This window comes from Patagioenas fasciata, chromosome 5 (genome assembly GCF_037038585.1).
Source record: "Patagioenas fasciata isolate bPatFas1 chromosome 5, bPatFas1.hap1, whole genome shotgun sequence".
NCBI classification, from domain to species: Eukaryota; Metazoa; Chordata; class Aves; order Columbiformes; family Columbidae; genus Patagioenas; species Patagioenas fasciata.
Window position 1 is genome coordinate 52,803,033 of NC_092524.1, and position 16,629 is coordinate 52,819,661.

Here is a 16,629-nt window from a genome sequence, read left to right on the forward strand (position 1 = left end):
CAGTGTATCAGTTCTGGAATAGGGCTCCCTCTTCCAAAACAATGCTGTCAAAAGTCAGAATTTCATGTTTTTCCTCTTTTGAGGCCTTTTGAGACAGTTAAATGTATTCATGCACTGCTTCAGCAACAGAGTGGGCAAGTAGAATTTCAAATGAGTTGTTATTTGTACTCCTTTATCACTAGAATTTCATATTACTAACTCTCAAGGTTGCCCTCAGCCAGGAATAGCAATGCTAACAAATATATGACACTTACGAAATTAGTACAATGTTTGACTAAGACATGACTCCATAGCATCTGTTACATCTCAATATGTCACTGAATATTTCACAATTATTTAACATCTATCACAGCTTTCTTTTCCAAGAAAGATTAAGTATTTCAAAGTTCTTTTCTCTCTAGCATAAATGTTCTGCAGCTACTAGGGTTTTCTCAGCAGACTTGTTTCAGGTATTCTAATGCAGCAACTCATCCGAAGATGTACTATTGTAGGTGTCTTATTTTTCATAGCTAGTTTGTAAGCCATCTATATCTACATTCTTCAATATTTTCTTATATTTAGTAAAGTCAATGATAAAAAGAAACAAAATTTTCACCTTAGATTTTAAATGTATTTAAATTAGAATGACTCTAAGAGACCTATATATCTAAATGCAAACTTTAGTATTACGATGACATTGGTTCTGATTCACTAGATGGAATGTTCTCACCACCCATTTTGTCCAAAGTTGTCTGAATAGAAGCTATGCCACAGAACTGTTGTTTTCTTGTCCATGGGATCCTCCACCCTAGGAAACTCCTGTTGTCTAGCTCATGCAGAAGACAGCATGTCACTGCCCTGTGTCCTTACGGTCTCAAATTGAAAACCAGCTTTGTTTCTGTTCCTGCTCATTTCTGGATGACACCATGATGCCGGCAGCCAAACTCTGCCCTCACTCTATGTTTGATCAACATCCAAAGGTCCTAATGAAGGGACTAACAAAGGACTAGAGCCATAGTGTTACCAAGTCCAGTAATAAGACAGAGATCACAGCAGGCATAGGGAAATCACAGATCAGGCACCAGGAGCAGGAGCCCTCATGGATCACAGCCATCAAAGAAGGCCAGTCCCCAGCAATTTCCTTCTTATATATGGAGCATGATGTTCATGGTATGGAATACTTAACTGAACACACTGGATGTCAGTGTAGGTGCTGTCCCATTATGTTCTCTCCCAACACTATCTTGCATCTGCAGCTGAACAGTTGAAAAGTCCTTGGTCCCTTTGAAAACAGCGAAGATATCAGTGAACTCTTAACATTCTCTTCATACCAAATCACAAACACTGGAAACCTACCAGAAGAAAACATTAACTCTGTCTCAGAGTGCTCTCTCATTATCCTCAAACTATGTCCAAAATAAAAGGCAGTGCTAGTTACTAAGAATAAAAAACTCTAACTGCATGAAAAATTACCTCAGTTTCAGGTAAGCCAAACAAATCCAAGAAGACATTGTGATGGCAGTGACACTGGCTTTTCTTTCAAATGAAAACCCAGATATGGAGAATGAGATGCCTTGCTGCTGTGACTGTTTTGCTCACAGTTGGCTGGACTGCTTGATATATGCCGGAGGACTTGGAGAACTTCATGGTGGTGCAAGCTAGTCACCATTCAGATTCATGTCTCTGTTAGGTATTGCAGCATGTTTCGTGCATGCCCAGAGTGGTCTTCTATGATAGTTGACTCCAACATGAATCTTGATGTGAATGTTTCATAATGAGTCTGCAAACTGAACCAATACACAGAAAGTGAGGAAGATTGGGAGTTTACTTCAGAACCTGTGTTTTGAGCCAAAATGTTAATACATGTGAAATATATGGGGTCTTATAAAATTCATCACAAATTTTTTATTTCTTGCAAATAAGGGGCTCAGATATAGATTCTTAAAGAACTATGATTTAATAAACCCACTTGTTATTCTTGTTTCTTATGGACAACAGTGCAATGTATTTTCTCAAATAATTATTGGCAATCTCCACTCAAAAAACTTACACAAACAGGTCTCAGTTTCTTTACATTTGAGCGGCCTTCCCAAAGAACAGTGTTAAGGAATCAACGCAGTGATGCAGTTGTAATTCATACTAACTTTAAGGCTCCATTTCATTACCAGAGAAGTGCAAAGCTGATATGTTATAGTAAATGAGAGTCATGCCAAAGCTTTTCTTTGAACTGTGACATTTTGTGTGTCAGCTAGTTACTGGATTTGACTTGTCAGCCACCACCCACCCAGCCGATTAAAGATAGAAGACAGTAACACTGCCACAAACCTAATGTACTATCTTTACACTAGGTTTTATTTTAGGAAACTTATAAGAACATATTGCATATTCTATAATGTACTGCACTTATTATTATTATTATTATTATTACTGAATAAATGGATGAAATACTCATAATTTGGTACACAAGGAAGAAACAATAAACAAAATATTTCATTGAGGAAAATCTCAATTTTGGGCTTGATCGTCTGAATTCTTTTTCAAGCAAAGCTCTCCCTGATTTCAGTAAACTACACTGTGCAGGCTACCAGGAACGTCATGTTGCCCAAAGACTATAGTTTAACAACTGCTCACTCAATCGATAAAACAATAGAATCATAGAATGGTTTGGGTTGGAAGGGACTTCCAAAGATCATCAAGTTCCAACCCCCCTCCCATGGGCAGGGACACCTTCCACTAGACCAGGTTGCTCAAAGCCCCATCCAGCCTGGCCTTGAGCCCTTCCAGTGATGGGGCATCCACAGCTTCTCTGGGCAGCCTGTGTGTCTCATCACACACACTACAAAACATTTTGTTCCTAATGTCCAATCTGAGTCTACACTCATTCAGTTTAAAACCATTGCCCCTTGTCCTGTCACTACAGGCCCTGGTGAAAAGTCTGAATCATCCAAATCCTTCAAAAGGAAATTACAGCTTACTAGATTTCAACAGCTATAGTAAATTGAAGAAGCCCCAGGGGAAGAAAACAAATATACTTTTATTGTGTTTATGGTTATATAATCTATCCATTTGCTATAAAATGGTAGCAATAAGCTAAGTGTATAAAGGATCCATTTACAAATAATTTAAACAGATGATTCTTCACTTGAAAACTTGAGAAAAGTAAATATTATCTTTATGGATATTATTAAGAAGGAAATCCTGCTTGTTAAGTAAGTTAGGTGTCAGAAAGCAACAAAAGTCTACATAATAGGAAAGAAACTGTGCTTATAAACTTGGAAAAGACAATATAACATTATGGTAAGTAAATCCTGAAGATCCACCTCTGTGCTGTTCCATAGAGTACATGAATAATTATTTGTTAAAGAGCCATGGTTCTTTAGCTACCACAACTAATTTTTTCAGTTCTGGAGGTTCAGCCACAATTCAATTGCCAGAGTTCTGCCAAAGATGGTAGCCATCAAACAAAATAAAACTTCTTGTCTGGGCTCGTATCAGTGATGTCCCTACAAGCTTGGAAATGTTGCAGACAAGAATGTAACCTGCTAATAAGTGCACAGTCCCATTTTATGTCACACTGGAGTTGACATGAGTTGTCAGGACTGCAGCTTGTAGGCCAAGGCGCTGCCAATCCTTTCATGGTGACCTTTCACGTCAAGTTGTTACATCAGCAACAGAAAACACACAAAAATGAAGAGGACATGGCCTCTTTCATCCAATAGCTGGATAGCTATTGCTTTTATTGTTTCCCAAGCCATTGCTGAGAATAGGCCACCACCTAACCTGCCAATAAATGCCATTCCTAATTTTATCAATTTGTAGTGATAGCTGAAGTGCTCATGCAGTTTGCTGGCCAAAACCCAGATAAGCATTAACTAGTAATTAATTCTTACTCAACTGTTCAGCAGGAGGAGTGTCACCAGGGCCTACTAAGTTCCACACAGATGTGGTCGTCTGCAGTTTCTTTCTATGAGTCCCCACAGAAGAAGTAAGAACACTTATGATACTTTAATACAGTTCTGTTCTTTAAAAAAAAATAAATATCAAAACATGATAAAATAATTTCATTGGCCTCTCATGGAGTTTATATTCTCAGTAATTCAAGTTCATAGCAATTTTTCAAGTCCTTGAGAAAACGAGGATTGAGAGCATATGGAAATAAAGGAGATAGAGAGCACTTTCCTCTCTGGAGTTCCTTGCCCTATATACAAGACATATATATTCCTTAAATCAAAAAGCATACAATGACCTTTCTGTTGGTTAAAATATTTAACAGAAGACTATACTTGTAAAATATAGCAGATACATTGTCAAATATTTAGACAACAAACCACAGCTGGGCTAGAAATATAAACAAGACACCATAGTCTTCTTAACTGCTAAATAAAATACTAGAAATAAGAATTCCAGCAGTTGGAAATTTCTAAGATCAGCTGTTCCTTATGAACTAAGTAATTATTTTTTAAACAAGTAAAATAATAAATAATAATAAAATCTTGTAATAAAAGAATAGTGCATGGATTCAGTATTTAGGAAGGGTATAGGGTCTGAGCAGCATAAAAACTGCAGTCTGCTGACCAAAAAAATACAATGTAAGTAATATCACTGTAAACCATCATACTTTTTTTCATGAATGTGTCTAGACCTGTGGTGACTAACCCTGTGAGATAATAATTTAATCTCCTGTGTCTCAGAAGAGGCTGTGATGATATTGGTAATTAACTTCCATGATGATGATTCTCATGAAAACATTAATCTATCGGGAAATGGCATTTCTAAGACAAAACCCCCATTCTACTGTCATGTTTTGCCATCACCTTTTAAAGGTAACACCAGTTTGCTCCCACTGAGTAGCACATAAGGCATGCTATTTGAGCTACAGCTCATTTCACCCAATGGATGTCTGGTTCTTACATACAGAATCAGACATATCTGCTGATACATTCAGTGTCTTCAACTTCCTCCCATTATTTATATACTAACTACCTTGTGATTAAATAAAAATATTTCACTTTACATGTACCTAGTGAGATACATATATGTAATAAGAACAGAAAACATAGACATCATATTATAAATACTTCTCCTGTAAATAGTACTCTGGAATGCTTCACTAAAATTTGGAAGAAATTGGAGACTCTCCTGACTTAAGAATAGAACATCAGTTCTCTTGCTCTTAGTGATCATTATTATTTGTTACTTATTTACAGCAGTATTAAGTATGTGCTAGAGTCTGTAAGCTCACTTGAAGAGGGGATTTCTTCTGGACAGTTTCAAAAGAAATATATAATCCCAACAATTTAACAACTGGCAGGTAAACAGAAATAAAGCAATTGAGTGGACCATAACGAAATCTCTTTTATCTATTAATATGAACACACAAAGGCAGTAGGAAGTAAATGATCACAGATAAAATAAATTGAATAAAAAAGATTTATCTAACTATAGCACAGCTTGGATGGATGTATATATAGTTACAGCAGGCAAGAATATCTCCCATTTACTGGATAAGAGAGAAAGAAGGGAAGATAGCCCTGTAGACAACGACAGATTCTACCTCTTACTTCCTTTCAGCTCTTGGAAAATTCTCTGCTCTTGCTAAAGTAAATGTATCCAAATCCTTCCACAAAAGTCAGCTAAAAGTTTCAATACATATTATTTTCAGCCTGCCAGACTGAGGTAAATGATGTACACTTTAGAGATTTATTCTTATCTCCATTTTAAAAAATCATTAAAAAATATAAAAAGTTAAGTATTTATGCTTACTTTACTTCCTTACCTGTACAGTTAAACTAATAGATGTATAATTTAAAATAATGTGCAACATATAAAAAAGAACAATATATGAAAGTGAAATAATAAAAGAAACTGAATAAAATAACCCAGGCATTATCTGCCATAAATTTAACAAGTTTCTATACATGTGAGACATTTTCATCTATCAAGAAAGGGTGTTGACAAAGTGAACAAATACATTTCTCAGTAATCGGAAATTATAGTTGCTCCTTTTTCATCTGTTAAGTCAAAAATAAAAAGTACAGAGTTGCAGTTTCTAACTAGGGTGATTGGGAATCAATTGAGATTTCAAATATTTTAAGTATTCGACACACACATACACATGTAAATTAATATACCCAACTTGTCAACAGTAAAGCTTCAAAGGCCCTTCTTCAGAGCTACACTTACAGTCAAAGTCCTTAAAACGCTGGCTGAAACAAATGAAGTTTCATTGATTTTTAAATATCTTGAGATCTGAAGTTTTCACTTTGTCTTTCCACCAGAGAATATTCTCTAGGCAAAGCACACTGGTGATACTTCATCTTGTCCATACTTCATTGCAGATTCAAACTCTTTGAAGCTGATGCAGCCATCAGAATCCTGATCAACTTCTCTGTAAGAGAAAAGAGATTCGGTATTTAAAACCCAAAAGACATTATGTAAAACAGACATTATACTTAGTTGTAGATATCCAACACCAATATTGTTTTTGAAGAGCTCAAGAGTCCTAACATTTGAATTTCATACAAAGAATAAATGAACTAAAAATGTTTTTGTGTAGTACGTCTCATAAGAGGATCTCAAAGCTTTTTAAAAAGAAATATCATTGTGTATTCAACAGGAGGTAAAAGTTAATTACAATATGACTTGTGCATACTTAGCACTTTTAGCACAAATTCAGTGCTTACACCTCCTCTCTAAATCCCAAAATACAGCCCCCTGTGGCACAGATCCTTGAAGTTCCATAACACAACATGCAGCCCAAGGCTTCTAAGTCTTAAGATACTGCAAACTTATGTTTAAAATTTCCCAGATTGCCCCATGACTTTCCACATGCTGCAAGCGGCATATTTTGAAACAGAGATCATGCTAACAGAAGACCTACTCCTTGTGGTTGTAGGGAAAAAAATCCTAAATTGCATGTTAGTGTATGCTAAAATGGCTATTCCAATACACAGAAAAAGTCTCTGAAAAATAAAAGATGTTAATATTTATTTCCACAATATAAGCTGATAGAAAGTGGATATTCAATTAATGACATTAACACAGAGGGCTAGGTTTTTATCAAATACACTTTGCAAAATAATTTGATATAAAATAGGTTGACAAAACAGTATTCTGTAAAGTACTTATCTTAGTTCTGCCTAGGTTTCCTACTAAAAATACAACACTATAAAAATTTAAAATTAAATAATTAAGACACTGATTAATTGTTGGGTCTTAATATTCACTCAGCATCTAGGAAAATATTTGACTAGTTTACACCAATACACAGTCCATAATTTTATTTGTAATTTGGAACAGAATTTATTACTGATAAAATTTACAGATGACACAAAGATTGACAAAATTACAGTGCTGCAAACTTTGCCATCACCATTAGTGTTTAATAAGAATATTCCTACCATCTTGCAGCATGCAAAATGGGATGTACCTTCTACATAGAAGAAACTGAAAATTCCAAAATAATTCATGCTGTTTAGCAGAGATACATTTTATGATCCTTTGAATGCCCTGGAAATTTTGAAGAGATTCTATACCCTGAAGAAGTAGTACAGCAATTCCGTTTTAAAGAAAGCCTTAAACAAAGGGATAGAATGTCCTGCTTGACACTTAGAGTGCAATCTTGGGAAAAGTCTAGTAAAGGTAAAAAAAAATAATTTATTTACAACAGCTTCAAATACAGAAACACAGTCACATAGGTTACAAAGACTGATAAAAGAAAACAGAACTGCTTACATCTGCCTATCCTCACCTCAGTTGCAAGCAGCTTCTCTAGATCATCCAGCTTTCAAGACATCAATGACTATCAAATCATGGGACTAAAGAAATATTTCTTCTGAAAAAAATACTACATCTTCAAGTTCGTCTTCACAAAAGAGGGTCTCAATTTGGAATATGCGCTTTCCCTTTCCCTGAAATACTATTTAGATGAAAACGTTATCATTCTTCATCTTCAATTATTAATCTTAATCTTTTTCAAGCATCCCTCAGACTACCAACTCCCCACGTCTTTGGGACATTTAATATAATTTGGTAAGATTCCTCTCATATCTTGGCAATAAACAATCTGTACTAGTGCTTAACTACGCTATAAAGGAACTATTAACCTCTTGTGAAGTAGACTTGGTTAGACAAAGTTCAAGCCTCATAGTGCAATGATGAACCTTACATTCTCATAAACATGGAGAGAATTGAAAGGGAAGGGAGAAACTCATGGGTTGAGACAACAACGGTTTAACAGGACAGTAAAAGAAGAGAAAATAATAAGTAATGTGCAATGTAATTGATTGAGAACACCAGTGCTGTACAGCCAATCCTGGAAGAACAGAGACCTATTCAGCAATTTGTGCTTGAACTCAATTGCACCGAACAGCCGGTCACAGAAAAGAGAGCAAAAAATCAAAAAGCAGAGTTGGAAAAGGCAGCTCCAGCCATATACGGAGCATGACAGTAATGGCAGGGAAGGTCTCATTGGTGAGCCTGGATGTCAGTCTAGGTGCTGTCCTCTTATGTTCTCCCAGTTTCTATGTGTACCTGCAGCTGGAAAGCTGAAAAAGTCCTTGCTCTCTTTGGCAACAGCCAAAACATCAGTGAGCTCTCAGAGTCTTTTCATACCAACTCTAAAACACAGCCTAGCTACCAGAAAGAAATAATCTCTGTCCTAGGGAAGATTAACTCTTTCCCATGGGAAGTTCAGTGTGTTATCACATTTTCTTATACTAAATCCAAAACTAAAGATAGTGCTAGCTACTAAAAAGAAAATATTCTAACTACTGTGATGAAAATTAACTCAATCCTACCAAAATCAGCACCACTACATGATTTTCTGTATTGGATTTGCGTGGCAAGGTTTTGGTCTTGGGAGGGCTACAGGGTGGCTTCTGTGACAAGTTGCAAGAAGCTTCACCTATGTCTGATAGAGCCAGTGCCAGCTGGGTCCAAGGCGGACCCACTGCTGGCCAAGGCCAAATCCATCAGCGACAGTGGTAGCACCTCTCTGATAACATCCAGGCACTGGAGCAGAGTCCTCTGCAGACTGTGGTGCAGCCCATGGTGAGGCTGGTTTTCCCCTGCAGCCCAGGGAGGTCCAAGGTGGAGTAGATACCCACCTGCAGCCTGGGAACAACCCCACGCTGTAGCAGGTGGATACCCAAAAGAGGTGTGACCCTGTGGGAAGCCCACACTGGAGTAGGCTCCTGGCAGGACCTGTGCCCCATGGAGAGGAGCCCCAGCTGGAGCAAGTTTGCTGACAGGACTTGTGATCCCATGGGGACCCAAGCTGGAGCAGTCTGTTCCTGAAGGACTGCACCCCATGGGAGGGACCCACACTGGAGCAGGGGAAGTGTGAGGAGTCCTCCCCTGAGGAGGAAGGAGCAGCAGAGACAATGTGTGATGAACTGACCACAACCTCCATTCCAAAGCTCCCTGCACTGCTCGGGGGGAGGAGGTAAAGAACTCATGAGTGAAGTTGAGCCCAGGAAGAAGGGAGGGATTGGGGGAAGGTGTTTTAAGATTTGGTTTTATTTCTCATTACTCTATTCTGATTTAGTTGTTAATAAATTAATTTCCCTGAGGTGAGTCTGTATTGCTTGTGACACTAATTGTGAGTGATGTCTCCCTGTCCTTATCTCAGCCCATGAGCCTTTCATTATATTTTCTCTCCCCTGTCTGGCTGAGGAGGGGACTGATAGAGCAGCTTTGGTGGGCACCTGGTGTCCAGCCAGAGTCAACCCACTACACTTTCTATAACACATATTGTAGCCAAAAAGAAGAATGCTAGGTTTGATTATTTTCTTACTGACTCATGCTGTGGTAGTAATCATTACCCATTTAAATGCATTGTATCCTACATGTCCCTATATTTATACTGATTTTTCTCAGATGCACAAGAACCCCATATGAAAAAAGAATAGGTCTCCCATCCCAGATGATTGGTTCATATACCCAAACATCTTGTTTTGGGCAGAAGTCAGTATCTGGACGTGTAGGGAAGGGTGAGTGTAGTGATACTTCCTTGGTTTACTTTCCGTTGATATATTCACTCTACATTCAGGAGCTTCCTAAACCTCACATGTATGTCTGCATGTAATGTACACATTCGTGATGTGTATTTATTGCATGTAATTGTCTGACAGCTTTTTGAACCCATGTGAAGCTCATGAACACCTGCTCTATGATTAAGTATGGCCTCTTATTTGTTTTGAACCTTTCAGTCATTTGATACTGCTTATAATGTAAGTACCCTTCTCAGTGACTATATGTATCAAACGGTGCATAAAAGGGATCTGGTTTTAAAGATCGACCATTGAAGCATATTTTTTACAAAAAGCGCATTTTAATGACAGTAATTATTATTATAACCTTGCTATTTGCAAGTAAATTAGTTCATTCAAGAAAAATATACAGATTGAAATGCCTCTGAGAATGTATAATAATCAAATAGCAAAATAATATGATATACTCCCAGAATTTAATTCTGGAAGATCACCTCACTAAAGTTTTAGAAGTTAGTGCTGACAGTCTGGCTAAACTGAAGTTGGTGGGAATTTTGCCATTAATTTTCAGGAGGCAAGGATTTTGCCCAAAATATCTGAGTTAAGGGCATAAATCACTTTTCTTTTTTTTTTTTTTTTTTTTAATATTCACTATTTGTGCCTGTTTGGAAGCTGCTCTTGAAAAATGACTCTCAACTTTATATGGTGTTCAACACCTGAAAGCCACTAAGTGACTCTTTGAATTAAGAATCAGTTTCTGAACACCCTTTCAGCAGAGATTAGAAAGGTATGTTGGGTGATAAATAAATGGCAAATAAACCAGTAAGTAGTTAGCTGTTGTAATCTGAAGAAACACTACATTTATTTAAATGTTATGGATTTTTGGAACCTTGCCAAAAGTAATCTGAAAGCGAGAATGGCCTTGAAGTGTTACATTTTCATTTTCATCTAGCTGAATAAAATGATATATTCATCCCTGTGATTATGAAAATACTATGTCACAGCATATTGATCTTTATTTCACAGGTCACTATTCATTTAACACTCTCAGTAAAACATATATATAGATATTTCAAGGTACATAGTGCCTCGGGTAGATTGTCTGATCTTTCATTGAAAATTGAGTAATAATCAGCATCACAAGTTACTGACTGTGAGATATAAATTATTCTCTTATACAATTAGATAATTGAAGACTCACAAAATCACCTAAGTGTATTTTCATATGAAACTGGATTAGTCAAATGGTACTTTCCTTCTGACAGGAATATTTTAACTCTACATCTGAGTAGAGTAAATGAATAACCTAAAAGACTGATGTTTAATATAAGTTGCCTCTTGAAGTTTCATGTTTATTAATTCACTGAAATAAGTACTTATCAGAAAAGTATCCACATGCAAATACAGCCTAGCCTGTTATTTTATAAATAGCTGTATATATTAATCAGTCACTTAAGCTTTTTCCCAGCTAACCCCACAACAATTTACACATGGTCACATCCTCTAGCTCCCAAGAGAAAAACATGAATACAGAATTTGGCAATAATATTTCTTCTTTTTGTATGGAAAAACTCTCACATAAGCACAGCTTCTTAAAGTAGGCATACAGTTTGAAATATATGATATCTATCTGATGTATACTTTCTTTTTCATTGATCCATCATACCTACTCAAAATACGCAAAAATATAGATCAAAGGTTTTAATTCTACCCCGTATTTCTCTAGATAACTCAGTATCTGTTCTATGTGGTGAACCAGATAATTAAGAAATAATTTCTCTTATTTTCAAAAAGGAGTAGTGACTGCAGTGCAGAGCCAGCAGAGACTGCCACTGAGTTGGCTTTCAACTGGTTAGCTCAGTAGGACAAGCCACAAGAGTCGAATAAGAGCCAGGATAAATTAAACTCTGCTCAGATCTCTGATGCCATGGCCATACATCAGATATATGCAAGTGAAGAAGGTAGGTGGCTTAAAACTAGCTTAGATTTCTCCACTATGTAAACATCCTTAGAGATCATTAATTATACTACTAAACACGGATGATACTCACTCTGACTTTGAAAGAAATGAAGTTAACCCTTGGGAAGAAAGTTTTCTTTTATTCTATTCTACACAGGCAGAAGCTTTCATAGAAATCACTGGAGAGAAAACACCAATTATATCACATAAATGAAATGCAGGAAGAGAAATATAACATATGGGATATACCACTGAAAATGAAAACTTCACGGTTCCTTCTCACAGTGTTCTACATGAACAGGGGTTCAATTTGGTCACTCCTAAAAATAAAAAAGTATTTCTTTAGAAGTGATAGAAGTGGTTACTTGACTTTTGAAATAACTTATCATCCACTGTATGACTTAAAAACATTAATAGATTTAAGTTTGTGTAAAACAGCATTAGCAATTATTGTAATTAAATATAAAAAGACAAATAAACACGAAGTTAGAAATTTGAGGAATTTTAAATACTTGTTTCCAAACACTTTTATTTTCCAGTTAACTGAGGTATGATGAGAGAGAACAAATTACAGAGGCCCCTGCTTTCCATACACAGTTGCAATATTTCAAATGCCTACATGCGGAGGCATAATACGTGGCCTTCTATGTATTGCTATACAACAATTTTCTCAGAGGAGATAAAAATACAATGAGATATACAATGTGTATAAGTAATTTATTTTGGTAATGGTCTGTGAACTATGGCGATTTCCTTAATTGTCTATATTTTTTCTTCCACTCTGAAAGACCTAGCAATATTACATATTGGTTCACTTGAATTAGAGACAAAAGTAGGCCAGGCGCACAAGGTTAGGTCTTCAAATTATGATTTCCCTCTAATTTATATCTGGGTTTAGGACATACCAAGAATAGCAGTGGTTTTTCCTTAGCTATTGTAGCCATTCAAATGAGATTCATACACATTTCTATCATAAGTCTCCAAAAACTTTATATATCAAGTTCACTGCTATCTCATTATTTACACGTCTACTGTGAGTAAAGAGAAGTTGTGCATTTTCTTTATTTCGGAGAAGTGCTAAGGAGTGCAGTTTCCTGAATTACCACGTTAGATTGTATATGAACTGCTTTTAAGCACTATGAGTCATTTAGTGGTAGTGCCTTGCAATTATCACAATATATTTATTGTCTCGTTAAATATTTCCTACATTTCAAATGCTATGTCTTCCTTAGATACCAGAGGCCAGTAGGATTGTTGGCTATGAATGACTTAGGCCTGGAGTCCTTTTTGCAAGTATTTCTAGGCATAGCTCTTTTATGCTCAAGTTCCCGACACCATTCAGGTCTAACAATGTCTGCCTTACCTTCACTCTTCTGACCTAGCTGTGACATTCTAAAACCCATTTTCTATTAAAATAACTTTTCTCATTGTATTATTTATGGAAGTCTAATATGAATGTGATAGGGAGCCAGCCTACAAGGAAACTCACGATGATTTCATAAGGAAAAGGCATCTAAGAACCCCACTGCCCTTTTCACTAATATCAAATGCTATTAAATTTTGATCTAACTTGTATTTTGAAGGAAGCAGAAGTACTGAAGAAATGCAACTTACCTTGTGATCCAGGGATCTTCCTTTACTGCTCTTCTATTACTTCTGACACTATCCTTCCTCTGCCCCAGTCAGAAAAATCTGGATTCAATTTCCAAGGGACCCATCTTTCCCATTAAAACTTCCTCATCCATTGATGTGCCCCAGTGATAAAATCTTCCAAATTATGTTTGTCTATGGTACGCAAATTAAATTTAACACTACTACTGACATCCTTTTCTTCCACATTCATTTGCTCTACAGAGCCACTTGTCACAGTGTTCTCCCAAACCCCCTTGATGCACCATGGGTAAATGATACTTGTCTCGTACCCTGTTAGCCCTCATTTTAACTTACTCCTTGTGATTTGAACAATGTCAAGAGATCTGCAGGGTAACAGGTTGCCTGCCTGCCATGAGTCAGAGATGGCTGCTTTACTGCCTTTTTCCTCAGATTAAATGCTAAGAACATGTGGCTTAGAATTTCCATTTATGTCTTCACTATCTGACTGAGAACTTTAATCCTGACTTCTTTCTTTGGGAATTATAATACAAATAACAATTATAAAGCCCTAAAAATAAGATAATTTACAAACACAGGTCTGTTAAACATGTTTTCCTTCTATTTGGTTACAGTTTAATAAATTAATATTGGCTGCAATAGACAACTATTATGAGCTAGACACACAAGTCATATCAACTGGAAAAAGCCCTGGTGGTTTGTGTGTGTGTGTGCATGTGTTTTGTTTGTGTGGTTTGGGTTTTGTTGGTTTGGTTTGGTCTGTTTTTTTCCTATGTAAACTGCTTCTGGAAACAGCAATGAAAAGAGCAAAATGTTTTCTTAGACTTTTCAAAGTAACAGTCTGTGAAACAAACAGATTCATAAAAATATTCCAGCTTGGAAGGGACCTTTGGATATCATGCTCATCCAGTCCAACTCCTGTTAAAGCAGGTTCACCTAGCGCAGGTTGCACAGGAATGCGTCCAGGTGGTTTTCTAATATCTCCAGAGAAGGAGACTCCACACCCTCTCTGGACAGCCTGTTCCAGTACTCCGGCATCCTCAAAAGTGAAATGTCACTTGAATATGCATTAAACTATATAACGAGCATACAGATTTGTGGGTCTACAACAGCTTAATCTCGTATTCACAGCTTGAATTGCTCTGAGTAAGAAACTCACTACTTGACAACGACTCAGCAAAAAAACTACCACCATCAAATAACCTGAAAACAATTGCTAGAAACCATAGAAATTAATCACATGTAGATAATCTCAACATGTAAGGAATAAAGTTTTCGCATCCAGAGTTTAAAATGGATTCTATCTTTTACATCTAAATTGTATTGCTATTACACTTATTTGATATTTTAAAACAAACCATCAGAGAATAATTTAAATTAGAGCCAAGACTTTCACTGCATTTAGAACCAAAGCTGTCATACTGATTGAGCAGTGAGAGTAAAAATCACACTTCATGCAAGGAGTCCCTGCCGAGGACAAAATGACCCACCAATTGAAGATTCAAGGATGACAGCTTCTTCAACAAGCTGCCTTCTCTTCTGATTAGCCAGCTGGTTCTTTCTACTCATCCTGCTTGCTTCCTTGTTGATGGGATTCCTGCAGAGTTCCACAGCTGTTTTGTTACTAATGTGTATATTAAATTCACTTCTTTAAAAACCTAAGTGTTGAGAAAAGCCATTCTGAACTTTAGTAAATGCAGAAGAATTACGAGGATACGCTTGGTTTTGCTTCCTGAAACAGGACGTACTATTAGACTACCAGCAGTCAGAAGTTTCAGTTAGGCAGGAGAGCTTAAGGAAGCATTTAAATTGTCATAGAACTGTATTACTATTAAGGTAGAAAGGCACTTCACTTTACCTTCAATGCTGTTCAGCACCAACAATATACTACATCAGTTGTTTCTTCTCTGGGGTAAATACTATCCCATTTTTCCTGGGCGCGCTGCCTGACTACTGCTCTCAATAACTGTAATATACATCCTTCTCGATGCTCAATTTTCTACCTGCGATATTCCTTAACCATTGATGTATACTTTCCATGATTTTCTTCTCTCTGAACAATCAAAATGGTCCTGCACACCCAAGTCCTGCCAGATTTTGTCCCTTCCTTCTTAACTGGTTCTGTTTTCTGAAATCTTTAGCATTCACGCCATGGTTGATCCCATCAGGCTAGTGGTGGTACTTGGGTAGAGTACTCTTCAGTTTATTTCTCTGAATGTTTCTCAGTGAGCAAACCATCCCAGAGACCCTCTCCCTTCCATCACTTCTGCTTTCTTCTTCTGCTGATCAGGAGAGCTCCACCGAGCCTCTGCTTCTCTGGGTGTGTAACTGCCCACATTTTATGGTGTGTAACTGCCCACTGTCTCTTGTATTCTCACGGCTTAGGAAAAATAATTTACCCTTTGAATATAAATGACCCTTGCTTATGTCCATCTTTTTTACTGATTTTTCTTGTTCTTAAGCTTCTGGCCCTTGGAAAAGGTCTATTGAAACCTACAAGGATGTCCAGGTTTTGTAAGTGAACTAAGAAATGCTTTGCAGAGCTCAAGAAAGAACTGCCATTTGGAAACACTACCAAATGTGTGTGTTTCTGGTGGATTTATTTAATGAGCAGCTATAGGAACAATATAATTAAAAAATATTTCCAGCCCTAACTTGGAAATAAGTAGGATTTATAATATATGGTACATGTTATAGCAATATCTAATAACATAATTATATATAAACCACATCATATATCATATATCATATACACTTAATAGGTAATATTTAGTGTGTAATATAGAATATAATCATCATATAATGATTCATGGAAGACATGGGAGTTGGATGCAACAGTCTGAATTGTGCATTAAGCTTGCCATTTCAAACAAAATAACTTTTTGCAGAGAAGCCTATGAAAAAGAAATGCAGATTATATCTCCAGTGGGAGGTTTATCACAGAAAGGTGATAATAAAGAGCTCTGGAATCTTAGTGGAAAAGCAACCCAGTGTGAGCTTTTAGGAGCAGTCAAGAAATAAAGAGTGAACACATTTTTAGTTACACAAATAAAGGAGAAGCGTTGTTTATGCTGCAGATGCAAAATG

The 16,629-nt window shown here is 36.7% G+C and overlaps 1 protein-coding gene across 1 annotated transcript in view; it reads right to left on the reverse strand.

Annotated features, from left to right (window-relative positions):
* Nucleotides 1-6,267: 6,267 nt before the first annotated feature.
* EFCAB11 (EF-hand calcium binding domain 11) overlaps nucleotides 6,268-16,629 on the reverse strand; it is a 64,892-nt gene continuing 54,530 nt past the window's right edge. The window contains exon 4 of the mRNA XM_071808620.1: nucleotides 6,268-6,367. Within this exon, the coding sequence (XP_071664721.1) occupies nucleotides 6,268-6,367 (100 nt within the window). The remainder of the gene's footprint in view (nucleotides 6,368-16,629) is intronic.